The sequence below is a fragment of the Schistocerca piceifrons genome, chromosome 4 (genome assembly GCF_021461385.2).
Source record: "Schistocerca piceifrons isolate TAMUIC-IGC-003096 chromosome 4, iqSchPice1.1, whole genome shotgun sequence".
In the NCBI taxonomy this organism is placed as follows: Eukaryota; Metazoa; Arthropoda; class Insecta; order Orthoptera; family Acrididae; genus Schistocerca; species Schistocerca piceifrons.
In genome coordinates, this window is record NC_060141.1 from 414,388,815 (window position 1) to 414,410,001 (window position 21,187).

Here is a 21,187-nt window from a genome sequence, read left to right on the forward strand (position 1 = left end):
ACGTAAAATCCACATCCATGATAGCAGGCAAACTGGCACACGTTCTCAGTCCACTACATGGATTCAGTCTGGGGCTGGTGCATCTCCCCAAATCCCAGAAGCGGTATGCCAACACACATGTTTATCCAAGCAGGTATCTTTGGGACACAATGTTGCTGCAAAACATTTGTGTAATATGACTATGTCTAGTTGTGTCTCATTTATCCTGCAGTCAAAGGATACCTCATGGTCACATTTCTTGAAGAGCACAGCTTTGTACTCTCTTGAAGAGTAGAGCTTTGTACTTCTCCACATTAAGAGTTAGTTGTCAGCCTTAATACAAGGTTGAAATTATTTTCCCAAAATCTAACTGCATATTATCATGATTTTTACTGAATTCAGTTTCTTGTTTCTCCCATGACACTGGAAATTGTGACTGTGAGCTGTTGCACATGTTTTTATGTATAACAAAGGTAATAACCTTCTTGCTAATTTTCCTCCACTAAGCTGTATTTATTGTTTCTTTTTATTTGCAACTGATTTCTAAGCAACTGCAGGTTCATCCTCAGGTTCATTAGCACTGTGCACATTACCCTATTGTGTGGTAACTATAAGTTAGAGATCAAAGCAATTACAGCTTCATTGTTGGGCTCTTCAGTGGTACACCACGATGCTAAAGTGCCTGCTGATCAATCTGTAGTTCCTTTGAAATCAAAAGTAAATAAATGAAAACAAAATATGTACCACCATCTTGTGTTGTGTGTATAACAACGAAGCAATTTGTGCAGTGAATTACGTTGGCAATCAGTGACAAAATATAATGTGCAATAGTGTAATGTCAATCAACAGCTTCGCCATTACACCAGTGATGCAAGTGAAGCAGCAAGATGATGAAATTGCTGTAATATACATAGTCAACAACAAAGAAGAAAACCAGCAGAAGACATCACTGATTTTGATTTCTAGATATGCCACACCAGCAGCTACAGTAAAAAACAATGGACAAAGTGTTCTAGATTAATCTAGTTTAAGATGGTTTATTTTTAAGTAACATTTCTCTATGTATATATGTATGTATGTATGTATGTATAAATGCTTGAAGATGAACAGAACATGTTCAAAACACATTGCATTATGTTGGATTAAGCATAAAATAAAAAGTGACTGGTAGCAGAAACTTGAAATAAATAATTAAAATATATACAGCTGGGTGAAGGAAAAATAGTACAAGAATAGCTTTTCTTCTCCATAACAAAATATACCTTCCCCATAGGTAATTCCATCATCGTAAAGGACAAATTATACATTGGTCAATATTATACTGTTTAATGACAATAACTGTGACCTTTCCATATGTCAATGATGTGTGCAAGCAGTTAGTTCATTGTTGTTGTTATCCAGGTCCACTTCAGGCTGCTACTGTTGGCAGCAGTCATGTCCGGCAAACAGTACCCACTGGGCTACGACCCGCAGATCCTGTCAGTGCTGTACGCAACAGAGAACCGGCTGCGGACACGATGGTTCTTCAAGAATCTGCACCTACTGCAGCAGATCATCGCAGATGCCCCTCGTCTGGCTGAAGGTGAGGCAGACCGCCGCCTCAGAGAGCTGCAGCAGCCACAGCTACTGCAGTTGCGCACCAGGCCACGCTTCCTCAAAACTGTCCGCAGGCCACCACCACCTCTGCCACCCCCGGACCCTGAGGTTCAGCTGGACTCCATGCGGCCACCATCACCACGCACCAAACAACTCATATACTCCCAGGTCAGCACTTCCAAGTTCTAAGTTTGACACAGAGACAGAATTTTATATGCAGCTGGTCATTAAAACTGCAACAGCATGAAGGTGGCATGCTAGAGATGTCAAATTATCATGAAGTGTACTACATGCTTAGATAGAAAAGTATTAGCATTCCAGTGTCTCCGCACAAACTATGTACGAGTAATCCCATGGACATTTGGTTGACAAGGAAAATTATGCTGCAGGTTTCCCACTCAGAAAATGCATTTGAATATTTTAATTATTTGTGAGAAGAACATGTGTAAGAAGGAGAAACATCTGCCACCACATGCCAGGTTCTGCCAAAGGAAGAAATGTGGCCTATCACAGTATTCTGACATTGGTGCTGGCATTGATTGGCTGTCATGTAAATATGGCATTGATGAGTGGAGTAGGGTTATACTCAATACTGTTCACAATCTCAGTGACCCCATATGACTAGTGCCCAAGAGGACAGATACATTCTTACCTTGGCTATCAGCATAGTACAGCCATTCCACGATAGTGATGCATCCAGCAACAACACTGGACACAGGAGTGGCATCACATCATCTTTTCAGACGTATCCCAGTTGTGCATACAGCATTATGATGGATGTATCAGTGTGTTGAGGTCCTGAGGAAAGAGAAAATTGCTGGATTGTATTTGTCATCATTGTATGGGCCAAGCACCTGATGGGGTGCACAGCACGATTAGCTCCAGTTTAAGGATAAGGATAAGGATAAGCACCATCATTCTGGCCACAGACAGCATCAGGACCAATCAACTTCTGTGTTGTCCTCTGCCAAGGGCATCATTTGGATGTAATGTAGTATGGAGGGGGTGGGGAGGGTGGGGGTCAGCACCTGTGCAGCTCTGGTTTGCATAGCCAGTCATTTCAACAGGAACCATAATATTTCTGACATTTTAAGGCTGGTGGCTGTGCCCTGTCTTTGAGGTATCACTGTTGTTTTTCTTTCAACAAGATAGTGTAAGACTGCATGTTGCCCATGCTGTGCTGACCTACCCAATATCAAGAATTAATTCATTTATTTGTTGCAAGAACTTTATAGTACACCGTGTGGATACTGTGATGGACCATATATTTCATACTGACCACTTAACAACAATAGTTGCAATAATAAATTCATATTTAATCAATCATTCAATCATATTTTATTTGTTTTTAAAATGTATTAGGTTGCTACATAATTTCGTAGCATTTTTACGTAAGTATAATACACAAAACAGATACACATAAAGGAGACTTTCATCATCAGTAATATAGTCTCCTTCAGTATTTACAACAGTCCGCAAATAGTGGGATAACTTTTCGATTCTGTGACTGTAGAAATCATGTGGTTTTGAGGTGAAGAACCTGTTGAGCCTCGTTAGAAGTGCATTTTCATCTGAAAGGAAGTTCCTTGAAGCTTGTTCAATAGAGAGTGGAAAAAGTGAAAATCTGAGGGTACAAGATCAGGTGAATAATGTGGGTGCAGAATGACTTCCCAACTCAAATCCTGCATAGTGTTTTTTGTCAGTCTAGCAGAATGTGGGCAGACAGTATCATGGAGTAGAAATACTTCATGGCTGTTGTTCTTGGATTGCATCTGCAAGATGTCTGAGTTTTCGATAATTAATGTCACCAGTTATGGTTACAACTCAGGAAAGCAATTAATACTATGTCAAACTGTCTCTGTTCCACCAAATGCTTAATATTATCTTTTGTGGACATGCACAGGTCTGTGTATGGGGAGTTTCTGCTTTGTTTGGGCTCAACCATTCCTTTCTTTTCCTTATGCTGTCATAAAGACACCATTTCACATCACCAGTAATGATACACAATAAGAAAAGTTGATGTTCACAAGCCAATTTATGATGAGCAAGCAAAGATGCCTATATGGCCACCCGCAGATTTTTATGATTTTGGCTTATAGCATGTGACACCCTTACACCCAATTCTTTAATCTTCCTCATTACCTGCTAATGTCTCATGATGCACCATCATGAGACAATGATCACAGTTCATCACATTAGCCAGTTCTCGAGCACATTGATGTGGGCCATGCTGAATTAATGCATTTAAACACTCTTCATCATACCTGGAAGGTCTTCCTGAATGTGGAGAGTCACTAATGTCAAAACAGTCCTCCCTAAAACAAGAAAACCATTTTTTTTGCTATGCTCTGTCCAATGGCGTTATCTCCATACAGAGTGAAAATGTTATTTGCTGCTTCTCCTGCTGTCAACCCTCTATTGAACTCAAACAGAAGAATATGTCAGAAATTTTATGATTTCTTCAGTTGGTAGTTCATTTTCTAGTGTCCACAGCTCCACTGTCTCCAAACAACAAAAGACAAGATGTAAACTCAGATAACAACAATGAACTACAAATAAAAATGATAATATGTAAACTCAAATAACAACAGTGAATTACAAATAAAAATGACAATGGATAAATAAACCCATAGCAGCTGGAATAACAACAAGTAAAACAAAAACACGACAAACGTATGCACCAACATAACAGTTTGGTAGTCCAATAATAGTATGAAGAATAACAGTTCTGCTAATGGTTTGTACAGCCTATAACTACTTAATCTAAGAGATATGAACTATGTAGAAAACTGAAGAAATGTAACTGAAAGATGATAAGAGAAAAGACTGGGTAGAAAATAGAAAGATATGCGGGTAAGCCACATTGCAGCCAATGGGAGTTCTGGCCTAGGAATGTATACCAAGGCTACACCCCATGCCTGGTTGCTACATTCTATTACCATTCTACTTTTATGTAGTGCTGCATGTGTTACTCAGTCTCTGAAGATATACAAAGGGTGTTCAAGTGTTGAGCTGGCTTTAACATTCTTAAGATCTTTCACCCTTTCAAACATTGTGTCATGGGTTGCCAAGAGATTGGCATGCTGCCACTCACCAATCACTACAGCTGATGAACTCTGGCCCAAAGTTGAAGCAGCATGGAATGACATACCCATATCTGTCATCCAATCTCAGTTACACTTGATGTACAACCAGGTTAGAGCCATCATTGCTGCCAGAGTTCATGGATCAATGCACTAAGTTTTTTCATAATGTATAGCATCAAATAATCAATAAATTTGATCATGTATACTTTCTACTTACTGTATATGTACAGTAAGTAAAAATTTGCTATTTACTATGCTTTATGACGTTGCAGTTTTAATGGTTAGCAGTGTATCAACAAAATTATGTTCCATTGGTATGTGTTGCACTGTAAGTTGGATGACAGATGTTATGAAGAGCATCCGCATATCTGTCTTAGGCTGGTAACATCTGTTGCAAACAATGATTACATTCTAATAGGATGACAAACTCTAAATTTATTATTATTAGACAGTATGATTCCTTCAATTCCCTCCATGACTGATGTGAGTTACAGGGAAGATGGGTGTAAAGAAAGTGGCAAAGTAGGAAACCAGTGTATGTCTGCTGTAAACAGAGTCTAGATATCAGGAACACCATTAAGCTGTTTCTTAGCTATTGCAACGAATACTATTGATGGGTTAAGTTCTCAAGAGATGACTTACTGACTTAGTTCCTGTTGTTCCTGTTTGATCATAGGGCAGCAGTAAAGATCTTCCATCTGGTTCTGTTAGCAGCCAAACATTTCACTTCACTCCATGTTTTACCAGCTTTCAGAGCTTCTTCTTCCACCATTCTTTTCCATATCTTTTCTGGGCGGCCACGTCTACGTGTTCCTTGTGGGTTCCAATCCAGTGCTGCCTTTTCAACAGCTCCTTGTTTGTGTATTTTATGACCAATCCACCTCCATTTTCTTTCCTTTATTTCTTCATGGATTGGTCGGTCGCTGGTTTGTCATCTCCCACAATTCATCATTTTATATAACATCTGGCCACCTCACATTTATAATTTGCTGAAGACACCAGTTGATGAAGACTTGCAGCTGATTTACAGTCATGTTTGTTACCTTCCATGTTTTGCAACTATACAGGAGGACTGACTTTACGTTCCTACTGAACAAGCACAGCTTGGTTCGTCCCGAGATGTTCTTATTACGCCAGATAGGGTACAGTTGTACAAAGGCTCCATTTGCCTTCTGTATCCCACTCTTTACATCCTCCTCAGCCCCTCCATCTTTACAGATGGTACTCCCTAGATATACAAACGAGTCTACTTGTTCCAATTCCTTTCCATACACTGTTAGCTTTGCTTGTTTTTCAGATTGCATTCTCATTTCCTTAGTTTTCTGAATATTTATTTTAAGTCCTGCAATTTCTGCTTGCTCTTACAGTCGTTCCAACTTTTCTTCCATGCCATGCAATCTTTGGGAGAGTAGACAGATATTGTCAGCAAAGTCAAGGTCTTCAAGCCTGTCTTGCATTCCCCACTGAGTACCTCTTCTCCTACCATCAACAACTCTTTTCATTACGCTGTCCAGTACCAACAAGAACAGGGTAGATGAGAGAATACACCCCTGCCCCACCCCAGCATTTGTTTGGATGCATTCAGTAAGTTTCCCATTGTGTAGCACCCTACATTCATATTCATCATACATGGCTTTAATAATATTTATTATCTTTGATGTTATTCCATAGTCTTCCAAGATATGCCACAAAACTCTCCTATTAAGAGAGTCAAATGCCTTTTAAAAAAATCAATAAATGTAAGATAGAGTGTGTTCTGCCATTCTGCACTCTGCTCAAGTATTATACACAGTGTGTTGATGAGATCAACACAACTTCTGTGCTCTCTAAACCCAGCTTGCTTTTTTCTCAGCCATGCCTTGACTGAGTCCTTAATATGATTTAGCATCAATCTACAGAGTATTTTACTTGGTACAGATAGGAGGATGATGCCTTGCCAGTTATTACAGTTGGTCGTATCCTCTTTCTTTGGCAACTTATTAATCAGCCCTTCTTTCCAATCCTTTGGTATTTTCTGTTCTGACCATATCTTCTCAAACAATGGATGGAGTAGATTTACGGTGGTGTCAATGTCTGCTTTTAGCACCTCAGGTGCAATATTATCCATTCCTGGAGCCTTCCCATTCTTTATCTGTTTGAGATCTATTTTAATTTCAGTCTTACTTGGTGTGTTTACATTGATTCTGTCACTGGCATCTGGAAAATTCCATTGCATTGCCTCTCCCTCTTTTCAAGTTGCTCTCTGTTTGAGACTTCAGAAAAAATGTTCTCTCTATCTTCTAAGTTGGTCTTCTTCTGTCATCAACAGTCAACCCTCCGTGCTTTTCACGGATCTGTTCTTGTTGAAACCTTTTTTGGACAACATTCTAGTGATGCGGCACAGTTCTTTTGCACCACCCCTTGCTGCAGCTGTCTCTGCTCTTCCATCTACTTTCTCTTATCATTCCTCACCCTCCTCTTTATTTGAGAGTCAGTAGCTGCATACTCAGCTTGCATTCAAGTTTTCTGCTGTCTTGTTTTACTCATATTTAATTTTGCCTTAATCTTCTTCCTACAGCTGATCAAATTCCATGTACGTTCAGACATCCAATCTTTATTCAGATGGTTTTTACAGCCAAGGACCTGTTTGCTCACATTGCAATAGATGTCCTTAATCTGAGTCCATGTATCATCAACACTATTTTCATCATTTTCCTGTGCTTCTTAGAGTGCCTCGTAGTGGTTCCTTAGCTCAATACAGAAAGCTTCTTGCGTTGCTGTTATTCTAAGTTTTCCCACATCATATTTTTTGTTCCATTGTTCAAACTTTCTGTTTGTAGCCATGAATTTTAGTCTAAAATTTGCAACAATAAGGTGGTGATCACTGCCGACATCAGCCCCACGTTTATTTCTCACATTCGTCAGCGAACTTCTAAATTTTTTGCTTAGCACTGTATGATCAATTTAGTTTTCCGTTCTGTGATCAGTAACCTTATGGCAATTCTTGTGTGGAAATAATGTATCTCCAATCACCAAATCATGACTGGCACAGAAATTTGAAAACATATCCCCATTTTCATTCATTTCTCCAATACCATGGACTCCTGTTACTATTCTAGGCCTTCATTGTTCTTTCCAACTTTTGCATTTAGGCCTCCCATAGTAATCAACATGTCTCTCTTACAAGTATTTTTAATGGTGTCACTTAAGGAGAAGTAAAACTCTTTTCCGTTCAGTATCTAAGGTTTCTGTAGGAGCATAGCATTGGATGCCTGTGACATTTCGAATGTTTGTCTTAAAACTTGCTGTCAGTAGTCTTTCTGAAACCAGTTTTCATTCCATAAGGCTCTTTCTTGCTCCTTTGGTTAACAAAAGTCCAACTCCATTTCTGTGCTCTGCATCCTCTCCAGCGGGTCCAGAGTATAAAAAGGTGTATCCATCTTGTGTTTGGATTTCTCCAAAATCTAGCCATCTCACCTCACTAAGTTAAAGAATGTCCAACTTGTAACTCGTCATCTCCTTTGTAACCTGTTTCTGTCTTCTGGCTTCTCTAAATGTTCTAATATTCCAGAAACCTATTTTCATTGTCCTTTTCGTGCCAAAGGTCATCATATTTGAGTCCGTCCGGCTGTTCTTTTATGCTGTCTCTTTAATCATTTGTTTTTGGGAATGCCAGTGATTAGCCCACATCTCCTGAGCCTGGTGGTGGGGCTCCACCTAAGAGCCTGCAGATTTGCCCAATTTTCTTTTAAGGGTTTACTCCCCTAGGGCCTGAGAGTCCTTCCTATTATGATTTGAGATGGCAGGAAAAGGACAGGGTAAGGACAGGCTATGCTGGCGGTAGCTTAGCTACCATCAGGGTCACTCATGCTGGACTGGCCAAGGGGGAGGAGCCAGACGAAGTGTGTCCCACAATGGTCCACTGGTCCTTTTCACCTATCCCAAGTTCTCAAGACATGAGACATGTGAATGAAATGGTTCTCAATTCTGGCAAATGACAGGTGAACAAAACACCTGGTGAAGAACTGAAAAAGCAGACAAATGAAAATTCTAGCAAAGCATATAGAAGGAAAAAATGCAGTAAAACCTCTATGCCAACTAAAAGTGACAGCAACAATATATATGTGTAAGAGGTCAAGTTAGCTTCAGCAAAGGAACAATGAAGAACACAAAACAGACCTCGGCCAGTCCTTGGTTACATTGAAACCTTCAATAGAAATTTGGAAAAGTCCATCCAGTGGCCATGGCTAATCCAATTTATTCAAATATCTTGATTACTAGGACTGATATTGCCATTAGCAGGAACCATACAATTTTAATAGTGAGATAACAAATCAGTTACAACTGAAAAATGAGCCAAAACATTATGACCACTGCCTACAATAAGACTGAATGCCATCATATGGCATTGCAAACGTGTACCATGGTAAGGAAAGTATATAACTATAGCAGACACAAGTGAAGCATCATTCTAGCAATGATATGGGCTGCAAATGAGAAAATTCACTGGCTTGATATTTTGACAGTGGGAAGGAGGATATCAGAAATGGGGAAGCTGGTAGACTGTTTATGTGTACTGTCATGAGCATGCATGGAAAGTGGCTGAAGGGCAGTGACCCTCAAATAGGCTACAGGGTGTAGAATGTCCAGGTCTCATCACAGAACATGGATGACAGAGATTTGCCCACTCTGTAAAGCTGGACAGATAGCGATCTGTGCCAGATCTGATGATGGTGTACCAGGCTGGTGTGGGCACAAGTGCTTTAGAGCACACTGTTTAGCATGTATTATCGAATATGGGGTTCTGGATTAGATGATCCCTCTATGTTCCCATGTTGATTCAACAACACTGTCAGTTACAATTTCAGTAGGCATGCAGTGTTTGAGATTGGACCATGAATCAGTTGAAACATGGTGCCCGGTCAAAAGAATCACATTTTTGTTACACCTGGTTGATAGTTGTGTCCAGAGATGTCATCAACTGGGCAAGCAGCTGCTCAAAACATGTACTGCGCTACAGAAACAGGTACGTAGGGGCAACATTGTGCTGTGCACAACCTGGAACCTGTGGTAGTAATTCCACACACCATGATAGCTGTAAATTATGTGACCATTATTGTGACCATTTGCACCCCTTCATGCTTGATGTCTTTCCCGATTGTGAGGGCATCTTCTGGCAGGATAACTGTCCATGTCACAAGACCAGAATCATACTACAGTGATTTGAGGAAGGTGATAGTGAACTAATGATGATGTTTTGGCCACCTAATTAGCCCAATCATAACCTGAAGGAACACATGCAGAATGCTGTCAGGTTACAGCTCTGTGCCCACAAACCTATGCAAAGACATATGGTGCTACGTACCTCCAGAAATCTACCAAGGACTTATGAAAATCATTCCATGCATTCATATAACACTAGGAACTGGATATATTTCAGCTGCCATACACAACTAGCCATTACAAGTGCAACACCATGAAGGCAGTATGCAATGAAGTCAAATGGCCATTAAGTGTACTGGATGCCTGGATACGCAGATGATTAGCATTTCAGTGCAATCACATAAAGCAGGAAGGAATAACACAATCTTCATTCCAACAGGTTGACTAAAATAAAAAGGCCCTATGTCTTATAAACAACATGCAGAGAATTCACCTGTTTATTGTTAATACAAAATAGAGAGTAGTAAATTATTATTATGAAAAACAATGTGTGGAACATTAAATAGAGCAATAATTCACAAAAGATGCTGAAAATGTTAATCATAAACATTGATATAGAACTCAGCACATCTCAACATATTTCTGGCAACTTTTGCCAATTAATTTGGACTGATTTACATAATCACATTGTGAATGTTTGCTTTCAACTCTTCAGTTGTATGCAGGTTGGTACTGTAGACTTTACCCTTTAAATCACCTCACAAATAAAATTCACAGGTAGACAGTCAGGTGATCTGGAAGGCCATAAACCTGTGGAAACTGCATGTTCTTCTCTTAAAGCTTCCTGAAGATATTACATTTAAAACCATGACATATGAGCTGTAGTGCCATCTCGATGGAAAAATGTGTACTCTTATTCTTCCTCCATTAGCTGCACTATGAATGATTACAACATTTCTTTTATATACACATGAGAGTTCACTGTTGTGTTAAAGAAAATGGGGCCTACAATCCATCCTATTTACTTGAAACTGCACACCAAATGCCCACTTTCAGATCATGCAGAGGCACCTGAAAGTATTCCCTAGGGTAGCCTGTTGACCAATAACATGTGTTTTGAGAGTTCACATACGCACTAAGGTGAAGTAAAGATCTGGATCCAGATAACCATCAGCAACATGTGTGATTAATCATTCGCAATAGTGTTGTCATTGTGCACAATCCATTGGTTTTGATGCTTGCATCACTTGTACTTTGTACGCTCGCATATGTAACACCTTCAACATATTCTGGTATGATGATTGTTCAATTTTTAGGTAGGAGGGCTGATGTCTAGTTGATTTCCATGGACTTCTCACCATATTCTCGTGAACACATTCAGTATTTTCAACTTTCTCTATGCGGTTATATTTGGCATTACTGACTGAACCTGTTGCTCTAAATTTAATGAGCAGTTTCTGAATAACTCTTTTTTTCAGGAGTAGTTGCCTCTGGACACTTCATCATGAAACTTTCATTAAACATTTTAAGAAATTTCAACAATTAACACTCTTTGTTCACTTGAAAAAGGCATTTTACAGAACAGTATTCACTACAAGCTTCAAACTGACTCTGAACAATACAGCACTGGTTACCAAAGTGCAGCTCAACATCACGTGACTTCACATGACCCTGCTTCTGACCCTAGCATTAAAAAGTAACAGTACTCAAATACCTTCAAATATCACATTCAGTATAACATGGGGCCTCTTTTATCTGTCCACCATGTATAAGGAAAGACTGTACAGTGGATTTAATAAAAGTACTCAAATAGCTTCAAATATCATGTTCAGTACAACATATTATTATTATTATTATTAAGCATTACAATCCATGAAGGCTTTTTGCTGCAGAATGGACAATGTTGAACCACTTTGCTCTGTCTTTACAAGTAATTTGCCACTGTCTGTCATGTCCTAGTTTTCTGAGATCGTCTTGAATATTGTCCAAGTATCTCATGCGTGGGCGTCCAAGAGGTCGTCTTCCGGTGGGAATCTCTTCAGTCACTTTCTTGATGGTCCTGTTTGGTGGTGCTCTGATGACATGCCCTATCCATTTCAGTCTTTTGGCTTTAATTTTGGCCACTATATCGGAGTCTTTATATAATTTGTAAATTTCATTGTTATTTAGCAATCTCCATTCATCACTGATCCTATCTCTTATGGGTCCAAATATTTTTCTCAAAATTTTTCGTTCAAATACTCTTAATCTGTTTTCCTCTTTTTTTGTGAGAGTCCAGGTTTCAGATCCATAGGTGAGTACTGGTATAATCAATGATTTGTATACTTGTAGTTTGGTGTTCCTAGAAATTAACTTGCTTTTGAAAACTGTCAAGAGACTATAGTAGCATTTGTTAGCCTTCTGAATTCGTGATTCTATTTCAATTTTTATGGAGTTGTCAGAGGTTACTATTGTACCAAGGTAATTAAATTCATTTGTCTTTGTGAAAGCTGTGTTATTAATTTGCAGTACATTATTATTTGATGGATAGCGGGATAAGATAAAGTACATTGTTTTGTCTGTATTCAGCTGGAGGCCTGTGCCATTTGTGGCTTTAATTAATTGTGCTGTAAGAAGCTTCAAATCATTCTCACTGTCAGATAATAATGCAATGTCATCAGCGTATGCTACAATGTTAATTTTGCTTTCCAGTTGTGCTCCAATTTGTAGTAGCTTTACTTTTTGGATTATTCTATTGATTACTATGTTAAAAAGAACTGGTGAGAGTGAATCCCCTTGTTTGACTCCAGTTTTAACCTCAAAGTCTTCAGAAAGTTTGCTAGCTACTTTTATTTTGTATTTTGAGTTTAAAGTGCAAGATTTTATTAAATTTATCAATTTGTTAGGGATGCCAATCTGCCTCATGCACTTCCATAAATATTCCCTGTTGATACTGTCAAAAGCTTTTTTAAAATCAATGAAAAGCATATGTACATTTTGATTGAATTCATATTTCTTTTCACCCAACATCCTTAGGACATATATATTGTCAATAGTCGATCTTTAGGTCTAAATCCACATTGGGCATCATCTAGGGAGTCTTCAACGTAAGGGCTTATCCTTGCTAACAGTATATTTGTCAGAATTTTATATGTTGTGTTTAGTAACGCAATTCCTCTGTAGTTTGAACAATTTGTTGGGTCCCCCTTCTTGTATATAGGGCACACAACTACTTCTTTCCAATCATGTGGGACCTGTTCCTGCTTCCAGATGTTGGTGATGATTTTGTGTAAGCAGTTTACAAAAGGAAATTTACTGAGCTTCCATATATCTGTGTCTATACCATCACTTCCAGGAGCTTTATGTCTCTTCAGCTTCTTGATGCTTTCTTTAATTTCTGCTAAGCTGGGCTCTTCGTCCGATGGGTCAGCAGTAAGATATTCATTGTCATCTTCCTGAGAGACGCTTATAGTTGGAGCATTTAGTAACTCATTAAAATATTCCTTCCATCTGTTAGCAATGTCACTTCTTTCTGTTAGCAAGGAGCCATCTGGGTCTGTTATGAACTGTCCATAATTTTTTATATTCCCACTTTTAAACATATTTATGCTCTTGAAAAATCCTCTGGAGTCTGTGGTACGGTCATTCTCAGCTCTTTTTAATTTGTAATTCATAAAATCCCTTTTCTTTTTCCTAATGAGTTTCCTGGCAAGTTTCTGTTTCTCTTCAAAAATAAGTTTGTTTTGTGTTATTGGTTTTTGTAGGAATTTTTCCCTTGCTAATTTTCTATCTTCGATAGCGTTCGAGCACTCGGCATCAAACCAGGGGTTCTTAGTTGTAGTAAAATGTCCCAAAACTGAGGTAGTTGCTCGTGTGATATTTTCTTTCAGAGCGTTCCAGGCTTGATTAGTATCATCATTGTTAATTTTACTTTCCACTTCAGGTTTGTGTGTTTCTAATTCTCTAATGTACTGGTTGAGAATGTTTGGGTTTTTCAGTTTCATTGTATTAAACCTAGGAACACCATTTAATTTAGACCATTTATGTCTTGAGAGTGAGATCTTGAACTTGGCTTTTACAAGAAAGTGATCCGAATCACAGTCTGCTCCCCTTTGACTTCTGATATCATGTATGCATTTATGATGTTGTTTTTCGATTAATACATGATCAATTTGATTTTTTGTGATGCCATCTCTTGAAGCCCATGTTTGTTTATGTATATCTTTATGTGCAAAATATGTACTTTTGATCAACATGTTTTTGGAAGTGGCAAAGCTAATAAGTTTTGTTCCGTTTTCATTACTCTGCTGATGTAGACTATGAGGTCCAATTGTAGGTTTATAATGATTTTCATGTCCTAACTTGGCATTGAAATCTCCTAGAATTATTTTAATTGAATTTTTCGAGAATGTATCATATACCTGTTCCAATTTGTTGTAAAATTCTTCTTTAATATTGTCCTCTTTATCCTCTGTTGGAGCATGGCAATTTATAACATTTAAAGTCTTATATTTGCATTGAATCGTAATGTGAGATATCCTTTCATTCACTGCCTCAAATTTCCTAATAAAAGGTAACAATTTGTTGTTTACTATAAATCCTGTCCCTAGTGCATGTATTTGTGTATCATTTCCCCCATACATTATTGTATACTTATTTTTGTTTATACTTCCATTACCCGTCCATCTGGTTTCTTGTACTGCAACTAAATCCATTTTATACCTTTCAAGTTCCTGTATGACATTTATCAGTGATCCTGATCTATAGAGACTTAATACATTCCATGTTCCCATATTCATAACCTTTAAATTTTGCAAGTTCGTCATCAAGTTTGGTGGCCCAGCATTCTTGTCATTCTGATTCGTAGCAATCCATTTTCTCCTACAGGATCCTGTGATAGGGTCGCTGGCCCTAAGCACAACCCCCAACCTGGAGGACCAGGGTCTTGATTTCGGGGATGCCTACCCCTAGAGCAGTTGCTTTCACTTCAGCTAACGAACTTGCTCTGCCCGGCCTGTTGGTCCGCGGGAGGTATTTGATTTCCCTCCTACCACCCATATCTGGGAGGCGTTCCCCGATCCGCCACCTGGGGACGCGCCCTCTAGGAGTTACAGGCTCTCCCGAGGGCAGTACAACATAGGGCCTCATTTATCTGTCCACCATGTATAAAGAAAGATTGCATAGTGTGTTTCTCATTCAGTAATTAGTTGTTTGTGAGAATATCATGTTATGCTTCATGTGAGAAGGCGAAATGGCTACCAGAATGTGTTAGAATTCAACAATGGCAAGATCGTAGCCTATCAAGACTACTATTTACCATTCTGCAATATTCCTTTTCATGTTTGCTGGGATACCACACTGTCATACAAACATGGAAATAATGAATTCAGGAGGATCATACTCAATGTCATCCCCATGTCACTAGTGCCAGAGAGGTCAGACAGGTTTTCCAATCCATCCTTGAGAATCGTCTTGCCACATCACTTACCTTGCATCAAGAAATGGGCTTATTTGCAGTAAGACAAGTATCCACATGAGCTGCGCAATGACATCTGCAGCACCACTCTGCAATGTCAAATGGCTATTTAGTTGCTTCTCTTGACATGGCAGAAAAAAGGACGTGCTAATAGTGGTATGCCGAATGACAATACTACATACAGGAGTAGCAACATAGTATCTTTTCAAACAAGCACTGATATTGTATGTAGCATCACAATGGATGTATCCATGTTTGGAGGCAAGGAGAAAAATGTACATTACTATACTGCATTCTTCATTGTCATATGGGCCCAACAACTGGCATGATGTTATATGGGGCACAATACAATTATTTCTGATTTACATAACCGATAATTTGGACAGCAGCCATGTATTTTAACCTGTTAAGGCAATGACTGTTCTCTAATGTTTTAGATCTTTGTGATGTTATCTTTCAGCAAGATATTGCATTTTGCCCATCCTGTCTTGACCTTCCTTGATGTGGAGGGTATCAAAACTGTTGCACTTTCACCTACTGAAAACATCTGGTCATGGGTTGCCAAAAGACTGGCCTGGCACCACTTGGCACTACAACTGATTAACCCTAACATAGAGTTGAAGCAGCATGAAATGAAGCTCCTATATCTGTCATCCAAGTTCTACTTTCTATTCAACCCAACTAGAGCCATAACTGCTGTCAGAGGTGGCAGCTCTGTGCACTAAATTATGCACATTGTGCCTATCCAAATTACCTACAGTTTAATCATGTATTCTCCCTACTGTACTGGATACACACAATAAGTAAAATTTTGTCATTTTCTATCCTTCTTGACATTGCAATTTTAATGGCAAACAATGTCTTTTTATCATAACAGACTGCAGAAGTTTGCTCTAATACATACTGACCCAGTACCTTATCAAGAAATTTAATTTGCTGGTAATGGACAATATGAAAGCTGTTATGGAAAAAATCTCCCCAAGAGAAAATAAAATTCACTTGTGTCAAGAGACACGCTAACCTCATATACAATGAAATAGTTGACAACCTAGCAAAAATTGCCACTTAAAAGGGCATACTTAAAATGTTAAACTATTGTCATCAGACCTTAAGATTACTTTATGTAGAAGACCAAGACACCGTTCAAGTATGAAAATGCAGTAAAGGGAAATATTAATAGACAAATATAACTGAACATTTCTTTGAAGACCTAGTACCACACAGTTAAACTGAATAAAAATTTGTATGTTCCATAACCCACATTCAGTTTAATCACATATAACTTTCCTGTCAACTCTACTGAACACACATATGAAATAACATATTCTGTGAATGTGAATGAAGAAAGGAAGGAAGGAAGGAAGGAAGTATGGAAAGAAAGAAGATCAAAGTTTCACAACCTCACAACAGTTTGGTCATTAGAGATGAAGCATGTGCTTGGGTTACAAAAGGATAGGGAAGGCAACTGGCCATTTTCAAAGAAACTATCCTGGCATTTGCCTGGAGTGATTTAGGGAAATCACAGAAAACCTAAATCTGGATGGCCAAACAGGGATCTGAACTATCATTCTCTCAAATGCAAGTCCAGTGTTCTAACCAGTGTGCCGCCTCACTTGGCGAACACAACTAACAACATAATACAAATCACATTCTACACTTGCTGGCCTCCATCAAAATGGTGTATTCATTAAAAAAATTAAATACAGGAAGTCCTAGGTTAAACACATTATAACTTAAAATGTAATAACTTAAGAAGTAACAGGCATATTTATTGATGGTATGTTTCTACAAGTACATTGTGGGAATCATACTGTGATTCCAAAGAACTACTCTAATCTATCTAAATTTGGCATGGGAATGAACAGGACAGAACAGCCCAGGACATACACAATGCACGACTACTGAATATGAATCACAGATAACATTTTTATTCAATGAAAGAAGAGAAAACAATAAGTTTATAATTATCAGATATGTCTGACCATCCACACTCTGTACTAACAATAAAGAAACAGAAAGACAGCACCATGTAGGAAATGAACACTGGCACGCTGATATGCCAATTTAAATTCTGCAAGCTCTGATTCCACAACTAGTGCTGTTAAACAATGTCTAATGCTAAGAAACACATAACTGGCTAATAATAATCTGGACCACTTGTGTTGGATAACAGTTCCTAACAATGTCTGGTAATAACAGATGTCATTTGATAATGCTACTGATGTAGATAATTTAACCTTCAATTTAAGACAATCTATGGCAGAACCCTCCTGATGTGGTTGCCCAAACTATTCTACAAGTGTTTGGTGGATGGTGTTCACTGTAACAGCTCAATGATTACACTATGTCTACATATACACAAATTCATAATGTCATCACTAGCAAATTGAGTTTAGTGAGGAGTAAGATTTAATACAGTCAGTTCATGCATGTGGTGGGGTTTTGCCACTTTGCCAATTAATAAAAGAATTAACACATATTTCATACCATTGCAACAGTTTAGCAGTCTCTGTTAAGAGGATACTCCATGCATGCAAATAATCTAGTCCCTAACAGGCCTCAACAACTGTTTGCAATTACTTCGTGCCTTTTCTTTGTCTACTGCCAGCTCTCCAAATCCAAAGCAGTATGCCACAATGCTGTTACACATTTCAAAATCATCTTTCCTTCTACATCATCTTCTTGCTTGAACATAACTAAACACTCAGCTGACCATTAAATATCCAATGGTGTTTCCCAATGAACTTTAATTTATAATCAGTAGCAAAACACATGTGGCCACATCTGTCACATGTATTACTCTGTGCCTCTGTGGAAGTGCAGTCAAGAACAATGTTTGCTGCTGAGTGGCTTCTCTGGGAAAATCCAGGCTTGGCAAAGAGGTGTGCATGAGACACTATTGTTGTTCATTGCTACACACCATCTGTGATGCTGTGTGCACCAGCTTGTAATACTAACTTGTCTGCTACAGCAGATGGGTGGCAGAAGTGAAAATGAACTTCTGCATTGCCACACAGTCCCCTCCCCCCACCCTCCCCCCTCCCCACCCCTCCTCCATCTGAGAAAGCGGATGGTAAGCTGACAGAAGCAGTGGGTGCACCTAATGTTGATCGTCACTCTGTGGCAGGCAATGGCTCGGTGGTAGGGGAAGAGGCTGGTGGCAACAGTGAATGTGGGTGGCATTGTATGAGGCGACCTCTGGGAGATGACCTGGCAAGCTACGCACGGGGGCAACTGCCCATCACATCACCAATCAAGGAGGGAGGCATCTAAGTGTCGCAGCCAGCCAGCACGTACAAAGGGGGTGATGCACCATGCATCCCACAATATAGTGGGCACCTTCATGTACATGTAATGCGGGTCCTCACTGTTGTAGCCTGTTGCTGGAAGTGTGGGTCATGCATTACTGCATGGGTGTGGCTGACATTGTGGTGTCAGTGGCCCACTCCTTGGTGCCAGGCACGTAGGACTGGTGACTCACTGCCCAGGTAGGATACCAGTGTGCAGATCTAGTGTCAGGAGCATGGTGGCAGCAGGCATCGTAGGCAGCCCAGCCAAGGTAGGTAGTGCTGAGAGTAGCAGCACAGCCCAATAGCAGGTGTCGTGAATGGCTCTGTCAAGGTAGATGGTGGGGGGAGTGGGAGCATGGTCCTGCAGCAGGCACCGTAGGCAGCTCTACCAAGGTAGGCATTGGTGAGAGTGGCAGCATGACCCCTAAACTGGAGTCCAGGTTCATCTATTGGGTCAGTGGTAGTGGCTGGGGTTTTGCTTACAGCGTCTAGTGGCAGCTTGATCCTGACATTATGTGGCATGCGTGAGCTGGGAAGGTTAAGAGTCTATGCTGGCTTTAGATGGTCAATGGAGACCATAATGATGTTATCATGAAGGTGTACAGAAAAAGTCTTCTCTCCTCTCTTGAGCACCTGGTGCAGACCAGAGTTCTGTGGGCACAGCAGCAGTTGGTTGGTGCCAACTCAAAGCATAACATGTACAAACACCTGGAGGTCCCTGTGTGCAAAGGACTCGCACTTGCTAGAGGTTGTGCTGGGTGAAGGTGTGCCATACAGTTGTGGAGCTCTGGAACAAAGGCTGGAAGATGGGTGGTGATCACACGAGCTGGTGCTCGATGAAGTTTCCTGGAATGGCGAGTGGTTGCCCGTAGATGGCTTCAACAGTGGACATAACCGAAATGGCTTTCTGGACCACACATCAACCTAGGAGAATTAATGGCAGGGTGCTACACCTGGTTGTGAGATGGCTTGTGAAGTCAGCTTTGAGTGTCCTGTGAAATCTTTCCACCATGCTGTTAGCAGTGGGGTGGTAACTGGTATGAGCATGCTGCACGTTGCAGCTAGTGTTTTAAATAGCCCTGACATGAACTGTCATCTACAGTCTTTGTTATGTGGCATGGGCACCCAAAACTGAAACTCCCAAGTCCATGGGAGCAGCAGCCACCCCATCCGCCTTGACGTATGGCAGTGGTACAGCCTTCAGCTATTGGGTGAACAGGTCAGTGACAGTAAGTATGTAGGTGTGGCTGTCTGATGACTGGAGGGGTCCAACAAGGTCAATATGTACATAGGAAAAACGGTGGTTGACTGGAGGGGATAGAAGCAATGGGAGTGGGGATGTGGTGACCTACTTTGGAACGCTTGCAAGGGAGACCAGAGCACACCCAGATGGTGCAGTCCTATTGTTCACTGAGCCATATGGAATGTTACAAGGACATGGATGCTCAAACACTGGGGTAAGACAGGCTGTGAAGATGCTCAAAAGCCACTCAGCTGAAATCGGGAGATAGGTAGGGGCTTATGCATTCTAAAGGGCTATCTGGGTGGTTGGAATCTGGATGGAAGTCACACCAAATATGCAACACTGCACCAGGTACCGTATTTACTCGAATCTAAGCCGCACTCGAATCTAAGCTGCACCTGAAAAATGAGACTCGAAATCAAGGAAAAAAATTTTCCCGATTCTAAGCCGCACCTGAAATTTGAGACTCGAAATTCAAGGGGAGATAAAAGTTTTTGGCCACACCTCCAAATCGAAACTAAGTTGGTCCATTATGATACGAGACACAATTGAGGTCGAATGAATGACGATACAGCTACAGTGTTTGGTTCGAGTCGTAAGCTTAGCAGTTAAGCTTTACCAGGTAGCCATTGCTATGCGTCAGGCACTCCGTCCGTATTTATACGGGTACCCTTCCTTTTTCACGTGCTTCATCTGGTTTGAATTGATTGCTTATTTTTCTTTGATCTGATAAGTGCCGTTATGTGTTTACGTCACTCTAAGCTGAAAATGCATTACTGTACTGTGTCATGCATTGTTTGTCACATTCTGATAATGAGTGTTTACGGCCTGTAGCCGCTCGCGGCTTGGCTTGCTCTTGTGCGCGGTTACTTACACTGCTGCTTTCTTTGATAATGATCACCAAGAACCAAATAATAGACTGCATATGATGGAAGATGTTCTGAACGAGAGTTTAGCGAACATTTTTCTCCGTTTGAAAATGTTTGCAGACGCCTCTTTAGTACATTATATTCTGCACAGAAATTAGTCATCTTAGATTTAAAAATCTAATCAATTGCCGTGCTTCATTTCTGACTGTATCACTATTAGGCATAAGAATAGTACGAATATAAACATGACATGATTTGTGTATTCTTCCGTGTTTGCTGTGCTCTCGCTCTAGTTTCGTAGTTTATTAGGCAGTCAGGATTTAAATGAGACAGCAGCAAACACGAAAGAATACATGGCAAAATGTTTATATTCATATTATTCCTACGGTGAAAAGAATACTGCATGTGATTCACAATTCATAAAAGTTCCTAGTAGCAACCATCTCTTCTCACAGGTAGGAAAAAATTCAGGACGTAAAGTTTCCCATATTCACAAACATCCCAAACAGTCTTGCCAGTCGGATTTT

General features: G+C 39.9%; 1 protein-coding gene across 1 annotated transcript in view; it reads left to right on the top strand.

Moving 5' to 3' along the window:
• The first annotated feature begins 1,261 nt into the window (after positions 1-1,261).
• Positions 1,262-21,187, top strand: part of LOC124795041 (protein ATP6V1FNB-like) — a 43,734-nt gene continuing 23,808 nt past the window's right edge. The window contains exon 1 of the mRNA XM_047258825.1: positions 1,262-1,743. Coding sequence (XP_047114781.1) covers positions 1,414-1,743 — 330 coding nt within the window. The 5' untranslated portion in view covers positions 1,262-1,413. The remainder of the gene's footprint in view (positions 1,744-21,187) is intronic.